The sequence below is a fragment of the Furipterus horrens genome, unplaced genomic scaffold (assembly GCF_987537825.1).
Source record: "Furipterus horrens unplaced genomic scaffold, mFurHor1.1.pri manual_scaffold_9, whole genome shotgun sequence".
Classification (NCBI taxonomy): domain Eukaryota; kingdom Metazoa; phylum Chordata; class Mammalia; order Chiroptera; family Furipteridae; genus Furipterus; species Furipterus horrens.
This window is the reverse complement of record NW_028327179.1, coordinates 71,612,156-71,639,576: the sequence shown is the minus strand read 5'-3', so window position 1 is coordinate 71,639,576 and position 27,421 is coordinate 71,612,156. Positions and strand designations below refer to the sequence as shown.

General features: G+C 38.8%; 1 protein-coding gene across 5 annotated transcripts in view; it reads right to left on the bottom strand.

The window, feature by feature from the left end:
• The window catches only part of ST7 (suppression of tumorigenicity 7), a 348,571-nt gene that overhangs the window by 147,358 nt on the left and 173,792 nt on the right, over positions 1-27,421 (bottom strand). For all 5 annotated transcript variants that reach the window (XR_016513065.1, XR_016513066.1, XM_090287402.1 and 2 more), the window contains exon 2: positions 10,942-11,024. Coding sequence is in view for 3 of the 5 variants with exons in the window: in XM_090287402.1 (XP_090143528.1) it covers positions 10,942-11,024 (83 nt within the window). In the remaining 2 variants the exon portion in view is untranslated. The remainder of the gene's footprint in view (positions 1-10,941; positions 11,025-27,421) is intronic.

Genomic DNA, 27,421 nt, shown 5'->3' with positions numbered 1-27,421 from the left:
TTGTCTCTTTTGTTTAGGAATACTGAAGAAGCTATAGAGGAGTCTGGATTGCCTGCTTCCTTGATTTCTGCTGATCCCTCTTCAGTCATCTATTTCCCTAAACAGTTGAGGGAGTTGGGTGAAGAACTGGTATTCATGTCCTCCCATGCCCTTTCCTGTTCACCTATTGTCTTTAAGAAAAGAGATAACAAAGAACTAAGGTTCTCTTCAAAGTCAACGGTCAGTGATCAATCCTAACTCAGTGTCTGTTATATTCACAGAATGAGATTTTCCTTTGTAGCATTACTGACTGTGGCTTAGAGGGAAAGATCACTCTCATGGAATGAAATTATGGAGACTACAGACAATTGGGAGAAGCCAGCCTGTGCCATGTGTCCCAGGACATATTCTTGGTCTGGAATGGTGCTCAGAGTCCATCACTTTAAATAAGTACCCCAGACCTCCCCCAGTCTCAGTGCTAGTAAAAGTCAGCCACGCTGCACATTTTGGTTCTTTCTGCACACACCTAAGCCCAGAAAAAGGAGCCACAAGCTGTGGATCACTGATGGCTCCAAACAGGTTGCCCAGAGCTAGTCACAGGCCACATCTGATATAGAACTACACAAGTCTTTGCAGATCTACCTAACACACAGAAACAAACACAAAGATGTAGACAAATGGGATGACAAAGAAACAGGCCCCAAATGAAAGAAAAGAGAATTGTCCAGAAGAAGAAAAAAAAAAAGACAAAGAGACCATAAAAAGAATTGGTAAGAAATGAAGAATAGAATATCTGAAATAAATAATACACTGGAAGGAATACACAGTAGGATAGATGAAGCAGAGGATCAAATCAAAGGTCAAAAAAAATCACCTAAGCAGAGCAGCAAAAAGAAAAATAATTTAAATGAGGATAGTTTAAAGGACCTCAGGACAACATAAAATGTAACAATACCCTCGTTTTGGAAATACCAGAAGGAGAAGAGAGAGAGCAAGAGATCTAGAACCTATTTGAGGAAATAATAACCAAAAACTTGAAAGAAAAAGACACACAAGTCCAGGAAGTACAGAGAGTATCAAAGAAGATTGATCAAAAGAAGCCCACACCAATTAAAATGGCAAAACTTGAAGACAAGGAGAGAATCTTAAAAGCTACAAGAAAAAAGCAGTTAGTTACCTACAACACCAGAAGGGATTGGCATGAAATATTCAAGGTGATGAAAAGTAAGGACCTACAACAAAGGCTACTTTACCCAGCAACGCTATCATTTAAAATTGAAGGAGAAATAAAGAGCTTCCCAGACAAGAAAAAGCTAAAGGAGTTTGTTACCACCAAACAAGCACTGCAACAAATGTTAAAGGGCTTGCTTGAAGAAGAAAAAGGAAGAGGAGAAGGGGAAGAAGAAGAACAAAGGAAAAGTTTTTAACAGGAAATGGCAATAAATATGTATATAAATAACCACTTTAACTGTAAATAGCTTAAATGGTACTATCAAAAAACATAGAATAGCTGAATGGATAAGAAAACACGACCCACATACAAGCTGTCTTCAGAGACCCACCTCAGAATAGATACACACAGACTAAATGTAAAGGCATGGAAAAAAATATTTCATGTAAATGGAGAGGGAAAATTAATCTAGGGTAGCAATACTTATATCTTACAAAATTGACTTTAAAACCAATGCTATAGTAAGAGACAAAAAAGGACACTACATAACGATAATGGGACAATTCAAAAAAAGGATATAACCCTAGTAAATAAATAGTTATGCAACCAACATAGGCGCACCTAAATATGTAAAGCAAACCTTCATGGACATTAAGGGAAAGATCCACAGAAATACAGTAATAGTAGGGGATTTTAACACACCATTGACTCCAATGGACAGATCGTCTAGACAGAAAATCAACAAGGAGAAAGCGGCTTAAACAACACACTAGATCAAATGAATTTAATTGATATCTTCAGAGCATTTCATCCCAAAACAGCAGAATACACACACTTCCCAAGTGCACATGGAATGTTTTCTAGGATAGACCATGTGTTAGGATGAAAAACAAGTCTCAATAACTTTAAGGAGACTGAAATCTTATCAAGCATCTTCTCTGACCACAATGCTATGAAACTAGAAATCAATTACAAGAAGGAAACTGAAAAACACACAAAAACCTGAAAGATAAATAACATGTTATTAAACAATGAATGGGTCAAAAATGAGATCAAGGAAGAAATCAAAAGATACCTTGAAATAAATGAAAATGAGAACACAGCAACCCAAAATCTGAGGGACACAGGGAAAGCAGTCCTAAGACGGAAAATCATAGCATTACAGTCTTACCTCGAGAAACAAGAAAAAGGTCAAATAAACAATCTAACTAGACACTCACAGGAACTTGAAAAAGAACAACAAACAAAGCCCAGAGTGAGTAGAAGGAAGGAAATAATAAAAATCAGAGCAGAAAGCAACAGAATTGAGTCTACAAAAAAACACAAAAGATCAATAAATCCAAGAGCTGATTCTTTGAAAAAATAAACAAGATTGAAAAACCTTTAGCCATATTCATCAAGAAAAAGGGAGGACCCAAATAAATAATATAAGAAATGAAATAAGATTAGTAACAACTGACACAAAGAAATACAAAGGATTGCTAAGAAAACATTATGAACAACTATATGCCAACTAATTGGACAATCTGGACAAAATGGATACATTCCTGGAAACATACAATATTCCAAAATTAATCAGGAAGAATCAAGAGAATCTAAACAGATATACAAATATTACAACTAATGAAACTGAAACAGTGATCAAAAAACTCCCAACAAACTAAAGCCCTGGACTGGATGGCTTCACAGGTGTATTTTACCAAATATTCTGAGAAGAACTTACACCTCTCCTTCTCAGATTATTCCAAAACATTCTAGAGAAGACTCCTAAACCCATTTTATGAGACCAGCATTATCCTAATTCCAAAACCAGAAAAACAGACTAGAAAATTAAAGTATTGGCCAATACCCCTAATGAACACAGATGCAAATATCCTCAACAATATATTAGCAAACTCAATACAGCAATACATCAAGAGATCATACATCATGACCAAGTGAGTTTTTATTCTGGATATGCAAAGTTGGTACGATATTTGTAAATCAATAAATATGATACACCACATTAAAAAATGAAGGATAATAACTACATGACCATGTGAATAGATGCAGAAAAAGCATTTCATAAAATCCAGCACCCATTTATGATAAAAAAAACTCTCAGCAAAGTGGGAATAGAGGGAACATATATCTAAATGTAATAAAGGCCATATATGAAAAACTCACTGCCAGCATCATACTTAATGGGCAAAAACTATAAGTGTTCCCCTTAATATCGGGAACAAGACAGGGATGTCTGCTTTCACCTCTCTTATATAACATAGTACTGGAAGTCCTCACCACAGCAATCAGACAAGAAGAAATAAAAGGCATCCAAATTAGAAAAGAAGAAGTAACATTTTTATTATTTGCAGATGACATGATACTGTACATAGACAACCCCAAAGATTCCACTAAGAAACTAGCATAACTGATGAGTAGTCAGTAAAGTAGTAGGATGCAAAATTAATATTCAGAAATCAAGTGCATTTTAAAAAAATAATTTGTTTGTTTGTTTATTTATTCTTAGAAAGAGGGGAAAGGAGAAAGAAAGGGAGAGAAACGTCACTGTGTGGTTGCCTCTCACGTGCCCCCAACTGGGGACCTGACGTGCAACCTAGTAATGTGCCCTGACTGGGAATCAAACCAGCGACACTTGGCTCACAGGAATCAAGTGCATTTTTATATGTCAATCATGAACTATCAGAAAGGGAAATTAAGAATACAATCTCATTCACAACTGCTTCTAAAAGAATAAAATACCTAGGAATAAACCTAACTAGGGATGTAAAAAACCTGTACTCTGAAAATTATAAGACACTGAAGAAAGAAATTTAAGAGAATACAAATAAGTGGGGCATATACCATGTTCATGGATGGGAAGAATTAACATCATTAAAATGTCCATACTACCCAAAGCAATTTATAGATTCAACACAATATCAATATACCAACTATATATTTTACATAACTAGAACAAATATTTCAGAAATTTATATGGAACCACAAAAGGCCCTGCATAGCAATAGTGATCTTGAGAAATAAGAATAAAGTTGGAAGAATCACACTACCTAATATAAAACTATACTATAAGGCCATAGTAATCAAAACAGCATGGTACTGGCATAAAAACAGACACATACATCAATGGAACAGAACAGAGAGCATTTATAGTCAGTTAATATTTGACAAAGGAGGCAAACACATAAAATGGGCTAACAATAGTGTATTCAATAAATGGTGTTGGGAAAACTGGACAGATATGAGCAGAAAAATGAAACTAGGCCACCTTATTATATCACACGCCATAATAAATTCAAAATGGATCAAAGACTTAAATGTCAGACTCAAAGCCATAAAAATCCTAGAAGAATAGATAGGCAGTAAAACCTCAGACATTGATTGTAGCAATATTTTTTCTGATATATGTCCTCAGGCTAGTAAAACAAAAGAAAAAAGAAACAAGACTACATCAAATTAAAGTTTTTGCACAGCAAAGAAAACCATCAACAAAATGGAAAGATAACTTACTGAATGCAAGAACATATTCACCAATACATCTAATAAGAGGTTAATATTCAAAATTTATAACGAACTTAACTCAACACCAAAAAAACAAATATTCCAATTACAAAATAGGGAAAGGACCTTAACAAACACTTCTTCTCCAAAGAGGACATACAGATAGTCAGTACACATATGAAAAGATGCTCAGCGTCACTAATTGTCAGGGAAATGCAAATTAAAACCACAATGAGCTGTCACCTCACACCTGTCAGAATGGTTATCATCAATAAATTATCAAACAACAAGTGCAAACCCTTTTGCACTGTTTGTGGGAATGCAAATTGGTGCAGTCATTGTGGAGAGCCATATGGAGTTTCCACAAAAAATTAAAAATGGAACTGCCTTATGACCCAGTGATTCCACTTTTGGGAATTTATGCAAAGAAACCTGAAACACTAATTCAAAAGAATATATGCTCCCCTATGTTCATTGAAGCATAATTTACAATAGCCAAGATATGGAAGCAGCCAAAGTTTCCATCAGTAGATGAGTGGATTAAACAACTATGATATATTTACACAGTGGAATACTACTCAGCCATAAAAAAAGAAGAAGAGGACCTTACCCTTTGCAAAAGCATAAATGGACATGGAGAACATTATGCTAAGTGAAAAAAGCCAGTTAGAGAAAGACAAATACCCTATGATCTCACTCATATGTAAAATCTAATGAACAAACTGAACTAACAAGCAAAATAGAGACAGACTCATAGAGAGCAGGCTGACAGCTCTTGGTCGGGGTTGGAGGGTGGAACGATCAAGCAAAAAAGAAAAAGAACTCATGGACAAGGACAACAGTGTGGTGATTGCAGGGGAAGAGATGGATGGCTGTAGAAGAGGATATAAGGGGGATAAATGGTAATGAAAAATATACAACAAACTAAACTACTAAAAAATGAAAAATATAAAGGAAATATACATATGAAAACAAACAAATAAACTCCCCAGATAATTTTGATGCAGTTGGTTAATTCCTTCACTAACTAGATCTCTGTGCAATCAACAAATATCCCTGTTTACTCAGGCATTATACAGTAGTATACAAAAACAGATATTTTTCCAGCCTTTGTGAAGATTCCTTTATAAAGAGAACAAAAACAATACATAATGAAACAAAAAATATAAACTGTGGTAAGTGGTGGTCTATGTTCTAGACTAGCCAAATCTGACCTAATCCATGGTCAATAGGAAAAAAGAAAAAGTGGCTCCTCCAGAAAAGGTTGCAGTCTTGCTCCCTTTTTCTTTTCTTTTCTTCTCTCCCCCATCCCCCTTTTTATCTACCTGACCTATTTCTGTAAGTCTGTTAATATGAAAACACCAACTGCTAGGCACTGCTGCTATCCACCTGCCTAGTCAACACCTCCATGAGAGGCAGAATGATGCTGTGGCAAAGCAGTGGAAATTTAAATCCTAGTCCTCACTTCACCCTTCTCTAGCAAGGTGACCTGGGTAAGTCAGAAACTTCCTGGATATCTGGTCCTTAGGTCTTCCCTGGTTTAAATTGCATGGCTTCTTTTCTGAGGGTTCCCACCTCCAGCCTTTCAAGTGCATAATTTTCAAGCCTCTCAATTTCTGCTCAAACATAAACTTAAAAGCCAAAAGAGTGGTTTTGTCCTGTAATCTGCAATTAGCATTTTCCTCTTCTTCACCATCTCTAATCATTAATCTAATCCACTTACATCCATAGTCAGACCCTGACAGGCATCTATCTACTCTGTGGCACTTGGCATCCTGCAGAACATCATTAATTTTCATGATGACACCAAGAAGCTTTAACCTGATTAAGGCTGAATGAGCCTTAGTTTCCTCCCACTGTCTGCAGGCTCCCAGGCCATCTAGCTCCCGCAGCATCCCTCTCATTCTTTATTCCAGAGCCAAGAGACACGCTGCTTCATAATGGAGACAACCTGACATTTATATGCTACTTCCCACACACCAAGAGCCCTTCCAACCAAGTTTCCCTGAGTCTTTTTTCACTTTCAGCACAGCCTCACTTGGGTGATGCATATGCCTATCAAAGTGCTACCTCAAGTGCAGGTCAAGTTCTGTAGATAAGTGATAAAAAGTCAAAAGGAGCCATAACAGTCTTCCAGGCCCACTCCCTTACTTTTGAACAAGAGGGACAGAGAGCATGATCAAACAGGTCCAGATTCAAATTCCACCATGTGACTGCTATATAACCTTGGCCAAATTATTTAAACTTTGTGTACATTTCTACTCAGCAGCACAAAGGCACTGGATATATCTACAACTTAGAATTTCAATGGAAATAAAATAATATATGCAAACTGCTTAAAACAGTACCTGGAATAGAATGGGAAACTCAAGAAATGGACCTTTGTTACAACAAATTTCCTACCTGATCTATTATCTCTTCTACCACTTTCCCCAAAACATAATTCTTTCACAACTAATCCATGAACTAATTATTTCTTTCATTTACTATTCTAATTTTCTGCATTTTTTTCTTGATTCTTGCTTTTAAAAAGTATGCTCTGGATGCCTACTTTCTATCTCTCCATTTAATACAGGTAAAAATGTAGTTGTAGGAGCTTGTCTGTGTGTGTGTGTGTGTGTGTGTCAATGAGGAGACAGTGATCTATGCACAAATGTCAATAAAACATAACAGAATTTTCTCCATTCTACCAACATTTTGAGAAAACTGAGGGGAGCATTTTCTCCATATATCCACCTGACCACTCTCAAAAGCAAAAGTAAAACCCAGAAATTTTCTCCAGTGAAATAAACATTGCCTGCAGAGGCTACTTCAAGCAGACTGGGCATGTCCTTGCTACAGCAGATAAAAGATGAAATTGGTAGATTTGGGCTGTGATGACAGGTGCAGTTCCTGTGGCTAGAACAGGACTGAGGTGAAAAGGCTTGTGCCAAGCCAGCAGAGAGAAAGCTTGAAGTTAAGCAAGAGAGAGAGCTGCCTGAATGGGTACCTGGGCACAGGAACCAAAAGGGAAGAGTGAGAGGTAGGTAGTATAACTCATTGCTGTTTTCAACTTGTGAAAATAAGAATTAGCTGTGACATCTAGTAAAATGCATACAGATTAGTCTTCATTTATTTTAAAATACATTAGTGTAAAGGAGAGCAGCACCTGGCAAACCCATTTTATTTCTATGAATATTTTGGTCAGTTAATTGACTTTTTCTTCACAAAAGAAATACTAGGGATTTTTGTTTGTTTCTTTTTACCTCTCTTCTCCAAAAACATTGTATTACATAATAATCTCAGTCTCCAGCATAGGACTCCTGAGGTCCTCAAATGAAAAATTTCCCAGGGGCAGCCCTGTGCTTTGAATGTTCACTGCTTGGCTCTCCTAACATTGCTCAAGGGAGAGTAGTTAGATAATTGTCTCTCTGGTGCCAGGAAACAAACCCCTAAGCAGCTGTTTTTCAAAGCACCTGACCCTTTACCTCAACACTGCTTCTTCATGAAATGTACCTGGCAGAAAAGGTTGTGGCTGAACAGAAAGCTCCATCCTAGACACATTTTGAAGGTTAGGGAAGCTGAGTCCCCAAAGGCTGGACACCAGTGTCAACAATCTAAAGCAGAAGCCTAAAGCTATCAAGAACTATTCCCACGTTTGTAATTACTTTGCCCTCAGTACAGATCAACCATTCTTGAGAAAGGCCTTTCAAAATCTTCACACATTAAAGGTTTTCCTTTGCTCAAAGTACCACATCAGTCAGCAACATCCTCTGCTTCCTGAGAATACTGCAATGTAAATATTCCATAATGCAGCACGGCAGTGATCACCAAGTTTCAGCAGCTGCAGTCTACAGACCAGGGAAAAAGCTTCACCAGCCTGGATCTGCAAAAATGGCCATGGGCTAAAGAAATCCCTTTATTTGGAGAACAAGAAAAGCAAGCTGATGGGAATTCACCATCCCTGAGTTAGAAGGAAAAAGGACTGTTTGGATCCTAGCTTACTAGAGTGAAAGCAAATGACCCACACTATTGAAATTAATTTAAAGCCTAATGCTCCCATATCAATATACTGCTAGAATAAAAGCCAGGCCTGCCATTTATTCAGCAAACCAAGAAAAAGAGCTGAGAAATTAACCAAGAGGTGGTGAAATGAGTGAAAAAGCATGACTGGCCCTGGCCAGGTAGCTTAGTTGGTTAGAGCGTCATCTCAACACACCAATTGCAGGTTCAATCCCTGTACAGGGGACATACAAGAGTCAACCAATAAATGCATGAAGTGGAACAACACATGAAGTGGAGCAACAAATCGATGTTTCTTTCTCTCTCTCTTAAAAAAAAATCAATAAATACAAATTTTTAAAAGGAAAAAGCTCAACTGTCTGGGTAGAAACCCAGCTTCACTATTTGCCAAATGTGTGACCTAAGGCAGATTCCCTACGTGCCTATTCTACCACCCAGTTTATGCATAAGTAAAATGGAAACAATACTAGCAATTACCTCATTGTACTGTTGTGAAGAGTAAATTGGTTAGCATGTAAAGTGCCTGGCACACAGTAAGCACCACCTAAGTACATAATGTTCTTAAGTGAACGTCCTGAGAGAAACGCACAAAGGTACCTTTCAACATCAGAGTGAATTACTGGTTTCAGTACGAAATTGCTATTCAGATTGTAAACAAAAATGTTAATAATTTTTTTATTTGCTTAATCAAAAATATTTTCAAGATGTTTTAGAAAAAATACTAAAATGTTATTTTAAATGTGATCAGCATTAGAGATTTGTAATACCACCTCATTCCCCCCCAAATATATATATATGCTAAAAGGTTGCTATGTTTTCAACATATACTTATTAATAATTTATCAAGCAGGTGAAAGCACTCTTCAAGTTTCAAGTTTCTTCAGTCCATTTAAGCTATTAAGGTGGGAACCTGAGACATAGGTTCTAAATCTGGCTTTGCTACAAATCAACATGAACATAGGCAAATCACTTACAGCTTTATGAGCAACTCCCTATAAAGTCTTTATTTTTCTTATGTCCTCACAGAACAAGATAGGCTTCAGGCACAGATGCGTGGGTGGTTCTGCATTTAAGCAGCAATATGGTACAAATTATACACACACCTCATTTCAACCCATTTTAAGAAGGAACCTTGGTTTGGTCTCAGAGCTATCTGGATCTCCACTTACATAACAATCTCGAGTACAACAATCTTGAGTGCCCCTTACTGATGTTCTTCACATTCCTGGTCCAATAGTATCAACTTTAAATACATCTTCCCTTGAGTCCAGCAGCCCACATGATTAACCTGAATATGCTCTGACCACCAAAAAGGTGCTTGCCACACTACCACCATCACTCTCATCTGTTTGCAAGTTTCTGCCCTGCACACATTGATCCACCTTTTTACTCTGCTCCTTATAAGCTCAAGCTTCTGAAATCCTCTGTTCATCTATGTTCCCTTATGTTATGTTCTTGCTTCACATCTTGGTGCCCTTTCCCCCAAAAACTTGTTTTTCTATATTCTCTTAACATAAACTCTGTGATATCTTTCTTGTCCTACTTCTATAATAATTAATAAACGCTTTTGTGTATAGAAAAAAGGTTTCTAAAATCACTTTCTTCTTAAAGGTCATTTAATTATATGAGAATGATTCTACTGAGTTTAGACGGTCCTATTTAAGGTGCTTAAAGTAAAGAAAATGACTTCAGGTATTATCATTTATCACACCTATAAAAATTTTCAAGCATAATATAATAGAGTCAGAGATATGATTATCATATTGCTTTTCACCTATTTAGAATTTTTTAAAAGAAACAATAGGGAAATAAGTGTAAATTTTAAGAGAATAGGAGATCAGAGGAAAAAAGCTTAGACTTGCCATTCCCAAGTCAATAAATTTAAAAACACTGAACTATATTTCTACTGATCTTATTTATGTCCAATAACTTATTGTGAAGAGTAATAAAAATATTTTTATTTGAACTGAGTCACATTTATTTTATAGCATCTTAGGCACTAGAATTTGACAGAATCATTTTCCTTTATTTTCTATTTTAGTTACATTTGTTTTTCATTTCAATAAAAATAATATATACTTGTCTAAAGTTTTCAAAAAATATTTTAGAAATATGTAACCTAAGTAGTGAAAGGTCTCTATAAGTGCTCACCCAACATATACACACATGAAAGATAATCACAAAGCTTCTAGTATATATTCTTCTAGGTTTTTTGCCTGTACATATACTAATATATATGTCTATTGATACTCAGCATGTTTTTAAATAGGAAAAATTCCATTACTTACCAAAATAAGCCCCGATATTAGTGAGGAAGTACCTGTCAGGGCCACATAGAACTTCGGTGTTAATGTGTTCAAAAACATGCTCACTGAAAAAAAAAGAGAGGGACAAGAACAATGAATGCATGAGTATGCTAATAAAACTGATTGCTTCACTTTCCTTTCTTTTGAAATCATTTGTTTCTGGTGATAAGAAATCTTAGAACCATAACAAAGCCCCATTAAAATGGTTAAGCACTACACAAGCTCAGAATACTTGGTGTCAAGTTACATATCCTGAAAGAAAATGCTACAGACAAGAACAAAAGTTAGGGTTTTTTTAGTTTCTGCCTCTCCAAACTATTGTTGTGGATGGTTTTCATGGATTCTGAACCCCTGAAAAGTCTAATTAAAACTAGTTATAACTGTCAGTCAAATAGGGAAGATGCTCTATATGTTTTGTGGGACTCACACATCAGAATTCTTGATGAAACAACAGCAGTATTTCAACCTTAGAATAAATGGAAAATAACTATATTCAACAGTTATTAAAGATTATACTACACCTAAAAAGGAAGGACAAACTGACAAAAGTTAGCACATATTAGTAAAAGGTTTTTCAGCTTACTAACAAAGTCATCAAAATAATTAGATTCAATTAAAAAAAAAAAGATGAAAAATAACTAAAAATGAATGTTCACTACCAGAAATTTTCCTGACTGGTTCCTGGTGTTACAGAGTGGGGTCCCCAAAATTCCCCAGAGCCTGCATTTGGGGGATGGGGGAAGGGGACAGCTTTCAAGATGCCTTTGCATATCTATTACGCAAATGGCTTTGGTTCTTCCAGGTCCCCAGGGAAATGGGAGGGGTTTTGACCACAGAATGGTGAGGAAGGAGCATAAAGGGCCTGCTCAGGATTCTGTGAATGGTAAGAACCAGTTACACTGCCCACTATCTCAAAGGTCACGGTTGGGGATATAAAAATAATATAGGGGCTTCAGCCATTCCTTGTAAGGAATTCCAGTCATCCCCTAGCTTCCCCATTGCCTAAGGCCTATAAAAATTTGCAAATGCCTGCTGCTAGCATTAAGTAATTGCCTCTTTGAGGCTTTTCTCTTGCAGAGTATTGGCTTTTTTGCAGAGCTGTCTGTCCTGCAAAGAATCCAGCTAAGCAGCCAACTACTACTGAAGATAACCTTGTAAACCTTGTCCCTGTTGCTGCCAGATGTCACGCACACACCTACCTACAGCTGCCCCACCCCCACTTCCTGCCAGGGTCGTTTTCCTGCTGAAGGGAAAGATCCTAAATAAACCCTACCCTAAACCCCATTTGGGGTCGGTGCCATTTTGGAGACTTGGTCTCAGCCCAGCCACCGGCAATAAACCCTTTGCTTTCCTTATCCACTGTCTCCAAGTGGTTTATTCTCACTGAATCTGCCATAACAATAAGGCAGCAACCATTTTGGGGTGGAGAGATCCACACAGTTTGCAAGGAGATCGAGGAGAGAGATCTACATGGTTTGCAACAAGGTAGAGGAGAGGGAACGCCACACGGTTTGTAAGGAGACAGAAAGAGAGCACCACGCAGTTTTAGAAGAGATCCATGAGGCTTTGAAAGGGCAGAGAAAGAACTCTATGTGATCCAGTGCAACATGGCACATGTTTTTCTGGACTGTTATACAGAGGCTGATGACATGTACCCCGGAACCTGAAGGAGAAAACTGAAAGATAAGGGATGGGGAACTTCTGAGCAAGTTTTTGGCTTATAGCCTTTTGGGGAGCAAGGGAAGTGCTGGGCCCTGTGGGAAAACAGAGCTTTGAGCAGGAGTGCTCCCAGCGCCCTGCTCCAGTCCAGGTTGGAATATTGTAAATAAAGAAAGACCTGTTTTCCTCAACACTAGTTGTTGTGTTCTACATTAAGGCACCATGTGAAAGAACCCCCTTTCACTCAGTAATACTGGCACTTCGTTCATATCAACTATACAGTTGATCTGGTTCCCCATTAAGAAAGGTTCCCTCATAAAGGAGCAGGAGCATACAACGGAATAAAGACAGTTTATTCAATAAATGGTGTTGGGAAATTTGGATAGATTACATGCAAAAAAACAAAAAAAGAAACTTGACCACCTTTTTTATACCATACACAAGGTTAAACTTAAAATGGATTAAAGACTTCAATGTAAGACTTGAAATCATTAAAACTCTAGAAGAAAACACAGGCAAAAAAAAACTTTCGACATTTCTTTTAGTAATATTTTTTTCCTGATGTATCTTCTCAGGCAAGGGAGACAAAATGAAATAAACAAATGAGGCTATATCAAACAAAAAGTTTTTGTACAGCAAAGTAGACCATCAACATAACAAGACAATCTACTGAATGGAAAAAAATATTTGCCAATGATACATCTGATAAAGGGTTAATATCCAAAATTTATAAAGAACTTATAAATCTCAACACCAAAAAATATTTTAAATACAATTTAAAAATAGGCAGAGGACCTTAATAGACATTTTTCTGAAGAGGAGGACATACAAATGGCCAATAGATATATGAAAAGATGCTCAACATCACTAATTGTCAGAGAAATGCAAGTTCAAACTACAATGAGATAGTACCTCACACCCATAAGAATGGCCATCATTAATAAATCAACAAACTACATGTTGGCCAGGATGTGAACAAAAGGACCCTTGTGTACTTTTGGTACAGCCATTATAGAAAACAGTATGGAGTTTCCTCAAAAACTTCAAAATACTACTCCCTTATGACCCAGCAATTCTACTTCTTGGTACATATCCAAAGAAATCCAAAGACTAATCTGAAAGGATATATGCACCCCTATATTCATTGCTGTGTTAGTTACAATAGCCAAGATATGGAAGCAAACCAAGTCCCCATCAATAGATAAGTGGATAAAGAAGATGCGAGATATATATATATATAAGGAAAACTCTGATTCCAAAAAACCTCCGCTGCCTTGCGGCATACCTCTTCAGGGGAAAGGCTAAGGGAGTAAACACCGACAGAAAATCCGGAGCCGGAGTCCCTAAGGCGGTTTGACGTTGTAGTCAACACCGGCAACTCCTGCGGCGCACCTGAAGCCAAGCTGTATTGACTCCGTCTTTCCCTTGGACCCTTCAGCTGCGAAGAGAGGGGGGGTCTGCTGCATGGGCAACAGCTGGCCCTCCATATCACCCTGCCCAGGCTCTGTAGCTTCAGCTTCACTGGAGAGGACACTCCAGCGTCATCGCAAGATGTCGATTCAACATGGGAGGAGACAGATACCGTGTCACTCCCGAGTCGGACTGCACAGCCATTTTCGGCGGTGCAGATAGACTCTTAAGAAGCTACACCATCGTCTCTCGAGACGGACGGCTGCCGACGACGACGACTTGGAATGAAATCTGATCAGTTGTGACAACATGGAGGGACCTAGAGGATATTATGTTAAGTAAAATAAGTCAGAGAAAGACAAACAGCATAACATTTTGTTTATATGTAAAATCTAAAGGACAAAATAAATTAACAAACAAAACAGAAACAGACCCATAGATACAGAGAAAAGACTGACGGTTGCCAGATTGGGGGTGGGTAAGGAGACAGGGTGAAAAAGATGAAGAGATTAGAAGTACAAATTGGTAGTTACAAAACAGTTACAGGGATGTAAACACAGCATAAGGAATATAGTCAACAATATTGTTAATAACTATGTATGCAGTGCCAGATGGGTGCTTGAATATCAGAGAGATCAATTGTAAATTATATAATGTTCTAACTGTAACAGGAAGGGGCCTGTGGCCAGATCGCTGGGGGTGAGGGCGAGGGGTGGGGGGGCAGAGAAACCCCGATCCAGCGGGCAGCCCCCAGAGAAGGGAGGGGTTGATGGAAATCCCAAGGCAGCAGATTGAAGCAGAAGCTGGTGAAAGAGCCTGCAGTGCTGGAGAAGGGAGGGAACACTAAAAGGGGTGGGAAGTGCCTAAAGCAGCTGGAGATCAAAACCGGAGCTGGGGCGTGATTCCATACACCCAAGTAAACTACTAACGCAGCTCCTGACACAGCTTGCACAGAGCCTGTGAGGGCTGTTGGAGTTCGAAAAGATCACAACACACGTGTAACAAAGTGACTCCCTGCCCTGGGCGGAGACAAGGTGCCCCTATGCGACTACTAAACCCTCCCACCTGCTTCTAGACCATGGCAGTCAGAGGAGGAGCCAACTTACAGTGCGGACTGACACTCATGGTGTGCGGTGGCCTGAACTGGCTGGGAATTTAGACACTCCCACAGCACGTAGAATTTTGCGTAAAAGATTTCAAACAGAGGATGCACAGAAGCGTTTACCTTTTTCCTTCCCCTCGTTTGCACGGTGGGGAGCCAGCCGGAGGAGGCTGACTGCATACAGGATGCACTCCCAACCATTGGCAGCCCACAGGATGCCAGGCCCAGCTCACAGCTCTTGCCTTGTCCTGTTCACAGTGTCTGAAGCAGGCTCATGTGAGACGCCTACCTCGCCAGCCCCAGACTCCAGTGGGACGCTACAGCCCTCCCCAACCCCTGCACGCCACACGGCAGGAGTCCTGGACTGCTCTCATTCTCTCTCATCCTCAGCACAGTGCACAGATGGGCCAGCTGAACGTTTGCTGGCCCCACGAGAGTGAGAAGGTTGTGGCGGGGCAATGGAGATGCTGGCTTCACAAGTCTGCACTCGAGAGAGAGAAAAAGAGCCTGGAGCTGGAGATAGGAAGACTCACCCTTGTAGCAGCCTATACTCCAAAGGGGCAGATAAGAATAGAGGGGGTGGGGGCCTTTGGGCATGGATTTGGATTTCAGTCTTTTTAGGAACAAAGGGAGTTCTGTGTTTTGTACAAGGGAATGGCTTGGAGCAGCAGAGATCCCAGCTCCCCAAAATCGGGCACCCTGTTAATAAAATATTTTCCCTTCCCCACCAATCTCTGTTTTATAGTTGTGTACAGCAGTAGGTGGCTGAATCCCATTTTGCCCCACTATGCTGTATACCTAAAACAATATTGAATGTCACCTATAATTGAAGAAGTAAATAAATGGAAAAGTTATATATTTTATAAATATATTTTAGTCATTATCATTTATATATAGATATTGCACAAAGCTTTGACTATTACCAAAACAACAAGGACTTAAAGGGCTTTTTGTGCACATATTCACATTTATTTACTGAATTTGTTTGTAGAAAGGGATATCAAGTACAGTTTTAAAATGAAAGATGTTAGGAGCAGGATTTCCATGTCATTAAGGGGGCTTTGGCATCTGTATTGAGCTCAGCCCCAAAAAGCAAAGTCACTACCATGAATAGAGATCCCAGGCTCATTCAATATGCTCTCTCTGTTTATGAATAAGACCATGGACAAAGAATGGAAACATGAATCAGAGTCAGTTCCCACTTACACAAAGTCACAGTCTAATTGGGAAACAGACAAGTAAACAAGCAATTACTATAGCCACCGGCTAGCTGGGGAACAGATAAATAACCAGGCAATTACTATAAAGTTGGAAAAATATATAGACAGTTCCTATGTACAGAACTTAATGAAAACACATAAAAAGGACACATCTCAGGCTGGAGGTCTGGGAAGAGGTCCAGGAGAGTAAGTAGGCCTTAACCAGACAAAAGCAGTCAGGAGGAAGGATGGAAGGGCAATGTGAGCAAATGAAGGGGCCTGTCTTGAGGTGCTGAGCAAATGCACAGCCTTTTTAAGCAGTTGCACTGGTTGAGGAGGGAAGTAACTTGAGCTATGAACCTTTGCAAAGATGCAGATGTGGAAGAGTACACTGAATCCATCCTTCCTAGCTACTGGACATCCTCTCAACAAACCCTCTTCTCCCTATACCCCTCTTAAAATAAAATTGACTTGTAGTCTGTCATTTGTAATCATGAGTCTGGACTAACACCATGTGCTCAGTCAATAGTCATGACTTCATTAAGAGGACACTTTCCAGGCAGTAGAGAAAGGCATGGAAGAGAAAGATCAGCCTAGAGCTGTAAGACAAAAGTAGGTACAGTTGAGGTGGCTTTGCTTGGTCATTAAAAAAAAAAAAAAAAAACATAGTGATTTGTCATTTCCTACTCAAGTGCCTGGAAGGAGGCAAATTTCTAAAAAGGAAAAAAAAATCAACCCTAGTTACAAACCTAGAGCTAGCAACTGCCAGTCTGACTCTGAGGTGCCTAAAATACTCAAAATTCCCTTTCTTATATTATGAATGATCCCATATTTCCCATTATTTAAAAAATAGTCACCAAAAAAGAAAACTTGTTTGTTATTCTGTAATTATGAACATTCATAACTTTGCCATATACTTTTCAACAAGTTTCTAATGACAAAGTGAGCACAGAATTAATTCTATGAAATCTACACTTCTAAAAGACATAGAAAAAGGTTTGCCTGAATTAAAAGGCATTAGCAGACCTGCTGTTAACTCCCCAGAAACAAAACACAAAGCAATGGAGGGGAAAGCTTTTCTACTGAAAATCACTTATTTACTGGTCCACTGATTATCAAGAATTAATTGAAAAATAAAATTTTTTTGAGTTTTTTAAAGAAATAAAAGTAAACATTTCACTCATTTGGTTTTATTTAATTAAGATTGTATAGCAGTAGTAATTAAAAATTAGAACATACTTCTCCATTATGCCTGGTTATAGAAAGCTGACTACAGTTGGGAGAGATAATGGTAGACATTTAAAGAAATAGAGACACAAATAAAGAAAAAAGCAGAAACGGAAACATTTAGAGAGTGGAAGTTGCTCATTTGAAAATGTATTAACCTTACAGTCTCACGGATCTTCTGGCTAAAATCACTGAATCATTGCATTTGGCAATTGTGGGCATAATATCATTGCTTAGTACTTGCAACTTCAATCTATTTACCTATTATTTAATGTTTATAACAAAAAAACTTTCACATATTACAGAATTTAATTTTCACTTCAACTCCGTACCTGGCTAAGGTCAATATTATTGTTCATCCTACATCACAGCTGAAGGCTTGGCAAAAACCTGATCACCAGTTGTCCTGCCCTCAAATCTCAGGCTCATGGCATGATGGTGCACGTGGAGATACTGATGAAAGCATTAAGGAACAAAACAGCAAAGGGAAAATAGTAGCCTTTTATTAGAAAAGGAAAGGAAGCTGTAAATAATGAATGTTTTTAATACTGTCCTAATTTTCTCTCTGACCTTTAAAAATAAGTCCACTGTGACCTTATCATTGTTGTGTGCTGCCCCAGGATGGAAAGGCAGAAAGCCACCCTGAAAGAGGGAAGAATCTAGTTAAAAGGTTTCCCCATTACATTAGGGCTGTACACTGCAAGTCAGACAGCCTTAAACCCAAGGAATATCTTGCATGTTTTCACTAGGGTCATTAGCGATTATTTTTTTAAAGATTTTAGCCTTGGTAAAGTACCTAAAAATTGGGCCAGTACCTAAAAATTAGGGTATATGCTTTGAAAAATAAACTGGATTTTCCTGAAATGCACAGGCACATTAATAGCCCTGCTGAGGCTAGGCAAAACAAACAGGTAAAGACTAATCTAGCTTTGTGATTAATAAATTTATAAAATTTTCCTAATGTCCTACTTAAACCCAGAGACAAAAATTAATAAATCAGAAGGCTTTTCATTTAATCCAGCTGGGCACTCCTAACAGGTCATTGCTCAAAGAATATTGTCGTCAGTTACTCAAAAGCAGCCTCTGGAACTGCACCATGCAGCATTCTGAAGATGCTAACTTTTAACTTGGCATAGTCTTCTCATTTAATTACTCAGCAACTGGGAAGGAACAGCGTATGGCCCTAAAAGGAAACTTGGTAGGAAAGATAGATACAAGCATTAAAAATTAAATGATCTCTATGAATCACAGAAGAGAGAAGATAACACTGGGGAACACAATTTTTACATCTGACACCTGTTTTTGACTAACTTTTGGCATCTGAATCCAAAAATGACCCCAGTTTTTCTCTGGCACGTCAACTTTTTAAGGTACAGGATACCCTCCCTTTGTCCCAAAAATCATAAAAAATATACTTAGAAAGGAAAGTAAAAGAAAAATTACCAGAATGTACTGTTTGTTTAGAGTTATTTTATTCATATAAAGGCTATATATTGTTACTGTAAGTCAAATTGTGTGCAAGTAATAAAGTTCTGCTACCAAACATATATATTTTATCTTTTCAAATGACAAGCTAGGAAACGCCAAAATGAGATACTTGAAACAGTCTCCTTCAGCTGGCAAAGCTTTCACAAATTGCTTCATGTGCAGAGGTGGGAATATAATGTTCTTTCTGTCAACAAGTGGCTCATGTAGAATGTTTGGATCACCAGGTTTGAGGTCAGATCTTGGAGGCAAATTCAACTCCACCCAATGCTTCTCACAAGCTCTGCTGTCCCACATATACAGAAAACAGGGATACTTGGTGTATCTGTGTTGCTGATCAAGAAGGAAGCAGATCATATGAAGGTCAACACAGAAGATCGAATTGTGTTTGTGATATTGCAACAGATCAATGACTCTCTTTATGACTTCATATTCTTCACAAAAACAAACTGAATGGCTAATTGCGACAGCACCAAATAGATTGCCATTGTGGAGGAGGACACACTTCAAGCTCCGCTCTGAGCTATTGATGAACAGTTGCCATTCAGTTGCGTCATAGGTTGGAATTCCCAGTTCCTCTATTAAACCATGTATGTTATGGCAATATACAAAGCCACCATCACTTCAAAAGTACTGCAGAAATGCACTTTCTCTTGATCAAAAGTAGGATACCTTCGCAACTTTTTCAAGCAAGTTTTTCTCGTGAAGTCTTGATGCTAGGAGTTCTGAAGCCTTTTTGGATAGTCCCAAACCTCGTGCCAAATCATTCAACTCATGCTGATCAAATCCCTTATGAACTCAGTCATCTTCAATTTCAAAATCTTCATCATTGCTGTCACTTAGTTCTTCACCATACTCCTGTTTTTTGAAAGAGGGTAGTTCAATGAAAACTGGCACTGGGATTTCAGCTGAATGAGGCACTGGGCGTATAGCTGATGGTAAACTAGGATACTCTATTTTACATTTATTTTTGTTGTTATATCCTGATGTTTTCACTGTACAAAGTAACAGTCACTTGAATGACCTCTGGGCTCTACACTCTTAAACCTACGTACTTTAACAACGTATGTACACAGTACCGCAAAATCCTGCAATATAGAGAAAAATCCACGATAAATAATTAAATATAATTACAGTATATTATAGTAGTCTCTCTATATATCGTGGTTCACTTATCGCAGCCTAACTGTATTGTGGGATTTTTAAAAATATTATAATTAATTATTTACTGCAGATTTTTTGCTATATTGCAGGATTTTGCGGTACTATATACACATGTTGTTAAAGTTACATAGGTTTAAAAGTGTAGAATAAATGTAAGGTTCCTACTTCGCGGGGAGGTCTAGAATGTAATACCCGCGATAAGTGAGGGAATACTGTATTCCCAAGGTACACTCCTGGAGAAGACCTCCTGTGAAACAGTGAGCACATAGCCCTGTGTGTGTGTCTCCACAGATACAGTGCACCTCACACAGAGAAGCTCTGAATGAAGAGGTTAAGGCAGCATCAAAGACTTGGAGGGACAGACTAGACAAAAGTGAATAAGCAGCATGATAAAGTCTACAACACCCAAAAATATGGGTCTGCTTTGTTCAGTGTTCCCTTTAATGCCTTGCTAAAATATGGCATGTGAGATAGGAGGAAAAAAAAACCTAGAAAGTTAGCAATCATTTCAAAAGTTAGGGAAAAAAAGTCACTAGAAATAAAGGCTAAAGAAACTAAGTTTGTTTAGGCTGGATGGAAAAAAAAAAATTAAGACATTTTATGTAAAAGCATTATGCCTGAGAAAAAGATCAGGATTAGGAGATTTAGTCTCCAAATGTGAAACCAGCTGTGGTGTGGTGGCCCCAAGAGAGTCCAACACCCTTCCAGAGTTGCTCTCTCTCGTAATTTCAGGACATATAAGCTGAGTGCCCACTTGGGCCAGATGCTTGGGATACCACAGCAAAGAGAGCACTGTCCCTGACCCCAAGGGACTCACAATCTAATGCGTGAGACAGACAAGTAGGTGAATAAGCAAATATCAAAGAAGTCACCTTAGGGAGCTATGAGGACACAGGGCACCCAAAGGGATTAGGAGATAAAGAAAAATTTCTGCCAAGAAAAAGCATTCCATCTGAGACTTGTAGAATGATGAATCAGGAGTTATCCTGGTGAAGTTACCTATGACTACAAGGGAACAGTGAGAGGAAGAGCAGTGGAGCATTCTACTCAGAAACCTGCAGCCCAGGGGCCTGAAGGTGCCTGTGGAAGGAAGGAGAAGAGCAGTGCAGGTACCTAAGAGATGTATGTGCAAGTTGAGGCACTAATGGGAAATTACTATTAGATACGTGAAGTATTTCCTAAAGTGCCTGTTATACAAATACATGGAATATTGCTCAGATGAGACAAATTAGAACAGGTCAAAACTGTATTTCTAAAAATGAAATGTTCACTGCTGTTGTGTCTTCTCCAAAATTATTTATGGAAAAATAATGCAACCTAACCCCTCACCCCACAAAAAAAAAAAAAAAAAAAAATGCTTAAGAAATTGGGACTTCTGTTTACTTACTTTTCTTAGTAAATAAACATAAGTAACATTTATTTCAACACAGGTGAAAATCTGTACCTTTGAAGATGTTTCATTATCTATAAAATAAGATGAATAATGGTTATATTGCAGGATAGTAGTGAGGACCAAATATGTTAATGTAGATAAACTGCCTAACACCGCAGACCTCACCAAATAATATGTTTTTATGTTTATGTTACTCTTCCTTTAGTTTGGCATCTTGCATTACTATAGTTGTAGAAAGCCCAGAAGACTGGGTGAATGTATACATTACAATAAGAGTAATAGCAGCTGTACTAGCATTTACTGAGCAACTTCTATGTGTCTAGCCATCTACACTGTGATTTGTCCTTGTGCTAAACACGGATGCTCTACAAAACAAATAAAGAGCCATTTACTAGAAGGATCCTTTTAACTGGATTCTAGTTGCTTGAGGAGGTATTAAACTTGAGGGTGAATTTGAAGGCAGCCATTTTAGAAGGTAATAAAATCGCTGAATTCTGAAAGTCGACTATGTTCCTAAATTTCTGATCTCTACCTTATTAGATTCTGTGGGAACAATCAATTCAGCCACAGGTTACATGGGAACCTCCTGCATGCAATCCTGTCTTTAGTGCTCTTCAAGTGTCCTCATGGTATAGGATGTACCCTATATTAAAGCCTAAAAATCATAACCTAAGAATGCTGGTTTGCAAATATTTTCCTTGCAAGGGACAAATAATCAAGGCCACTTTCTGTCCAGGCCCTGAGACAGAGACATCAAGGTAGACTGGCAAATTGTTAATTTCATGCAAAGCAACATTTCTGATTTAGTTACAGAAAGTACACATAGTGTCCCATGTCTATAGAAAGCACATTAAGGCACACGTTAGTCTATCAGGAATTTTCTATCAAACTGTTTTCTCAGACTTCCAAAGTGGATTAGAGAACATACTAAAATAGTTTAATCCATCATTTGCATTTTTTCCTGTGAGGACAGTAAATATTCTCTTCTTTCACTTCATTGTTCTTTCAAACCTATTAAACCTCTCTTCCTTCCTGTCACTTTCCATTAAGGCTGAAACTCCACTATTGACCTTCTTCATTTACCAAAGAGTGAAAATAGACATTTTAATAGCTTAGCTTACACACATGCTAATTTTGAACAGATTTCCAGATTGCACAGGATTTAAAATTACAGACTTGACATTGTGATGGACAAAACCCTAAGGTGCCCTCAACCTCCTAGTGTTCATTTCATATCTTTATGCAACATTCTCTCCTTCAATGTGGGTGGGACATGTAACTTGCTTCTAACAAACACATGTAGGATACCATGTTGGTAGCAGACATGCAGAGATTCTCCTTGCTAGTTTAATTAAGAGGCCATATTGAGAAGCCCATGTGGCAACTGACTATAAGAAGCTTCTAGGGTCTGAGGGTAGCCTCTGCCAACAGCCAATATGAAAATGAAGTCCTTGGTTCTACAGCAATGATTTCTGCCAATGGCCTGAATGAACTTGGAAGTAGATTCTCCTTCGGTTGAGCGTGCAGGTAAGATCACAGCCTGGTCAACGCCATGATTACACCCTGGTGAGACCCAGGGCCAAAGACAAGCTAAACTGTGCTTGTACTCCTGACCCATAGAAATCATGAGATAATAAATGTGTTGTTTTAAGCTGCTACATCTGTAGTCATTTGTTATATAGCAATATAAAACTAATCATAGTTCATGAGAGTGAAAATCAGTGTGGACATCTGACAACTCTGGCTAATTGCAGTATGCCCAGAAAGGATGTTAAGACATGCCAACTCTATCTGCCCCAAGAATTTCTTTCATAAATAAAATGCACCTTTAAACTCTGCTGCCATGACATGATGATATGCAATTGTGTTTGCAAATCCACTAATATTAAAGTAGAAACTGAGAGAAAATATTTTTTAAAATATAGAAATCAAGTATCTTCATTTTACATCAGAGAGTGGTCTAATTCTATGCACATTTTAAATATACATTTGTATATTTCAAAAACCCTTAGTTTTATATCTGGACACAGCATCAGTTCAATAGAAGACTGAAAGCACGCTGTGCGCACTTTTTAAAATTTTTTGCTTCTGCTTCCCCTCTCCTTGCCCTTCACCCAGGTCTCCTTAGGCTCTTTCTTATAAGGTCTTGAGATTTTATGCATAACCATTCCCTTGATAAATTCTGTGGCATTTATCCTTGTCAGAAAAAAAGACATAGAGGTGCATTTTTAGAGCCATTCCTATGGCAAGAAACTCTCATAAATCATTCTGCTTATTCTTTCCCGTACCCATGATGTTGTCTTGGCAACTTGACAGGTATACTGTTTCTTCTTCACTGGGGATCTGACTCTACCCAGGAGTAGAGCTAAGCACATTCTTTCTTTTCTCAGCTGTGATCTGGGGAACTATACTGAAGCAGTATTAGTCTTCATGGCTCCTTGTCCCTTGCTGAAGGAAGGGCATTTGTCCAGCCATGAAGAACTGTCCAAAGCCCGTTACCTACAAACCTCAGTAACCCTCAGGGACAAGTGAAGCAAGATCTCAAATTATCTGTCCCCTTTAATTTACAAACAGGCTGATAATGAGGAACTAAACTGGTTAAGAACAGGAGAAAGGCTTGTAAAAGTCTGATTACATTATTAGCTATTTAAAATATGTTTTGATTTAGGGTCGAAGATCATTTTATGAATCTTTCTGTTTCTCGTGAACTATTCAACATCAGGAAGGAAAAAGAAGATATATCCGCCTTTAATGGGAGAAGACCTTCCACATAGTTATGCTACAAAGAGACAGAGGCCTTGTGGAGAAATTGTGCTCTGGGCTTTGGGCACCTGTAGCTTACAAGCACTCACTGTGCCTCAATCCTCCAGCACCCAGCACAAAGCCTCGTCCAGAGAGGTACTCAATGTTTGATGAACACTAAATGACTGCATAAGGGCACAGTGCTAGGTGGTAAAGTTGCAACAACCATTCCCCAGGATTTCTGATTTTAAAAAATGTCCTATATCTTACAAAACTGAAAACCTTCGATGGCTGGTACCTTGTCTTCTGAGGGAGAGAGAGAGAGAGAAAGAGAGAGAGAGAGAGAGAGAGAGAGAGAGAGAGAGAGAGAGAGAGAGTGTGTGTGTGTGTGTGTGTTTCTATAGCCATAGTACTGTTACAGAATGGGGGTGTTCAAAAACCCCCAGAGCCTGCAGGCTGGGGGATGAGGAAAAGGAAGCAGCTTTCAGGATGCCTTTACATGCCTGGGGCTAGTGGCTAGTGTCTTTGTTATGCAAAATGGCTTTGATACTTCCAAGGCCCAAGAAGATGGGAGGGGTCTTGGATGGTGGGATGGTATGGAAAGAGCACACAGAGCCTGCATGAGGTTCTGTGAATGGTCAGAACTGGGTATCATGCCCACTGTGTCACAGGACACAGTCAGGGATTTAAAAATAAGCAGCAGACATTTTAACTGGGTACACCATGGGGTTTTGAGAAGGGGACACCATGTGGCTTTGAAAAGGAAGGAACACTATGCAGCTTTGAGAATACCTTGCGGCTTGGAGAAAGGGGAATACCTTTGTGGTTTTGGAAAGCAAAAGAAGGGAAATCCACGTAGTTCTGGATTAAAAGCTGGAGGGCACCACAACACAGAAAGGCCCCCCCAAATCAGAATCAAATGATTGGCAGCTACCGGTAAAGCTGAACTGTGTCTAGGAAGTAGGGAAACAGTATCTCTAACTTTTTTAAAACTAGCCTGGTTTGGTAAGGGGAGGCAGAATTATGTGTTGGTGGGTGTTTTAAAGAAAATAAGACTTAACCGCAGAAATCTGCAAATAATCTAAGTCTATATAACTATTAAATAAACAATTTTTTTCTTTTCACTAAACTCTGGTACTGAGAGTTATAATTCTGGCGGCAGGCAATCGGGCCCCTAACAAAACAGCCTATCGGTTCTGTTTCGATCGGAGAGCCCAGGGGTTCTGTTACACTACTTGTACAGTGTGAGATGCTCATTAGGTAGACTGAATGACCACTACTCATTGAAAAATCAAGATGGTCCCAGACACATTTATATTATCCTCACACAGCAAGATCTTAGCTATAGAACTCTCACAAATTATTAATTTGGGATACTTAAGGGCTTATCCTATGAAACTTCAAAACACTTTTCTTTTTAAAAAAATTTTTACAAAGAAATCTTTCCAAAATGCATTCTATAGTTGACTGTATCTTTAAAAAGAATATCCTAGAAGTATTTCAATCTTTAACTAATGGCTGTAAGTCATCAAAATGAACTATAGTACTGTGTAAACAAGCATCAATGTTTTCAGAAACTCTTCAAGTACTCTATGTTTTTTGCAGCCAAAATGAAGTGATCCCAGACTAAGGTGCTTTTTGAGTCTCTATCATACTATTTTTCTCACCTGACATGCTATCAGGTATTAATTATTATTTGTGGTTATTGTGTGCCTGTGTTACAAAGTAGGGGTCTCCAAAAATCCTCCAGAGCCTGTGGGTTGGGGAATGGGGAAAAGGGAACAGCATTTAAGATGCCTTTGCATGACTATGGCTAGTAGCAAGTATCTTAGTTATGCAAACAGTTTTGGTTCTTCCAAGGCCCCAAGGAGATAGGAGGGAATTTGACTATGAAATAGTGAGGAAAGAGCATACAGAGCCTGCAAAAGGTTCTGTGAATGGTCAGAACCAGTTACCATGCCCACTGCGTCACAGGCCGCAGGGATTTAAAAATAGGCGGCAGACATTTTAGAAAGAGGAGGAGAGGAGATCCACACGGTTTGCAAGGAAGGCAGAGAAGGAACTCCATGCAGCTTTGAAAGGGAGACAGAACTCCACGCAGCTTGGAAAGGAAAGAGAGAACTCCGTGCAGCTTGGAAAGGAAAGAGAGAACTCCACGCAGCTTGGAAAGGAAGGAGAGAACTCCATGAGGCTTGGAAAGGAAAGAGAGAACTCTATGTTGCTTTGAAAGGAAAGGGAGAACTCGATGCAGCTTGGAAAGGAGAGGGAGAACTCCATGCTGCTTTGAACGGGACAATACCATGTAGCTTTGAAAGGGCAAAGCACATGTTTTCCTGGACTGTTATACGGAGGATGATGACATCGTACCCCAGATCCTGAAGGAGAGAGCTGACAGGTAAAACAAGGGGAACTTCTGGGAATGTTTTTGGCTTCTAGCCTTTTGGGGAACAAGGGAAGTGCTGGGTCCCGTGAGAGAACAGGGCTCTGAGCTGAAGTGCTCACTGCCCTCCCCAGGTTGGAACACTGTAAATAAAGACCTGTTTTACTCAACACTAGTTGTTGGGTTTTACACCAAGGTGCCACGTGAAAGAACCCCTTTTCGCTCTGTAACACCTGCTTCAAACTGCACTTATAACACGCTACTCAAAATCTATTGCTACTTCCAAGACAAGTAACTAATTTTGCTCATTCAACAAATATTTGTGTTTAATATATGGCAGGCTGTGTAAAGGAGCTCTGCACCAAAGGAGCTCTGGGTTTTGTAGAAGAGGCAGGTGTGGAAACAAAGCAACAGGCAATTACAATTCCGATTGTTGCTCTGGAAATAGAGTCTGTACTTCTAACTCAGCCTTAGGCTGGGGTGGGGGACAGAATGAGAAAGCTGCTAAGTAGAGCCCCAAGGATATGCATTAGAACTATGTAAAATAAGACCTTTGGTTTCCTATTGGTAACTCTTTTCATCTGTATGTGCCATGTACACTCTTTTTTTCTTAGAGCTTGGTGGTTTGGGGAGTTGAAATGACTGAATTGCTGAGTTCTAGAAAGGTCAGGTATCACTACAGTGAGCTGTAATAAATAATT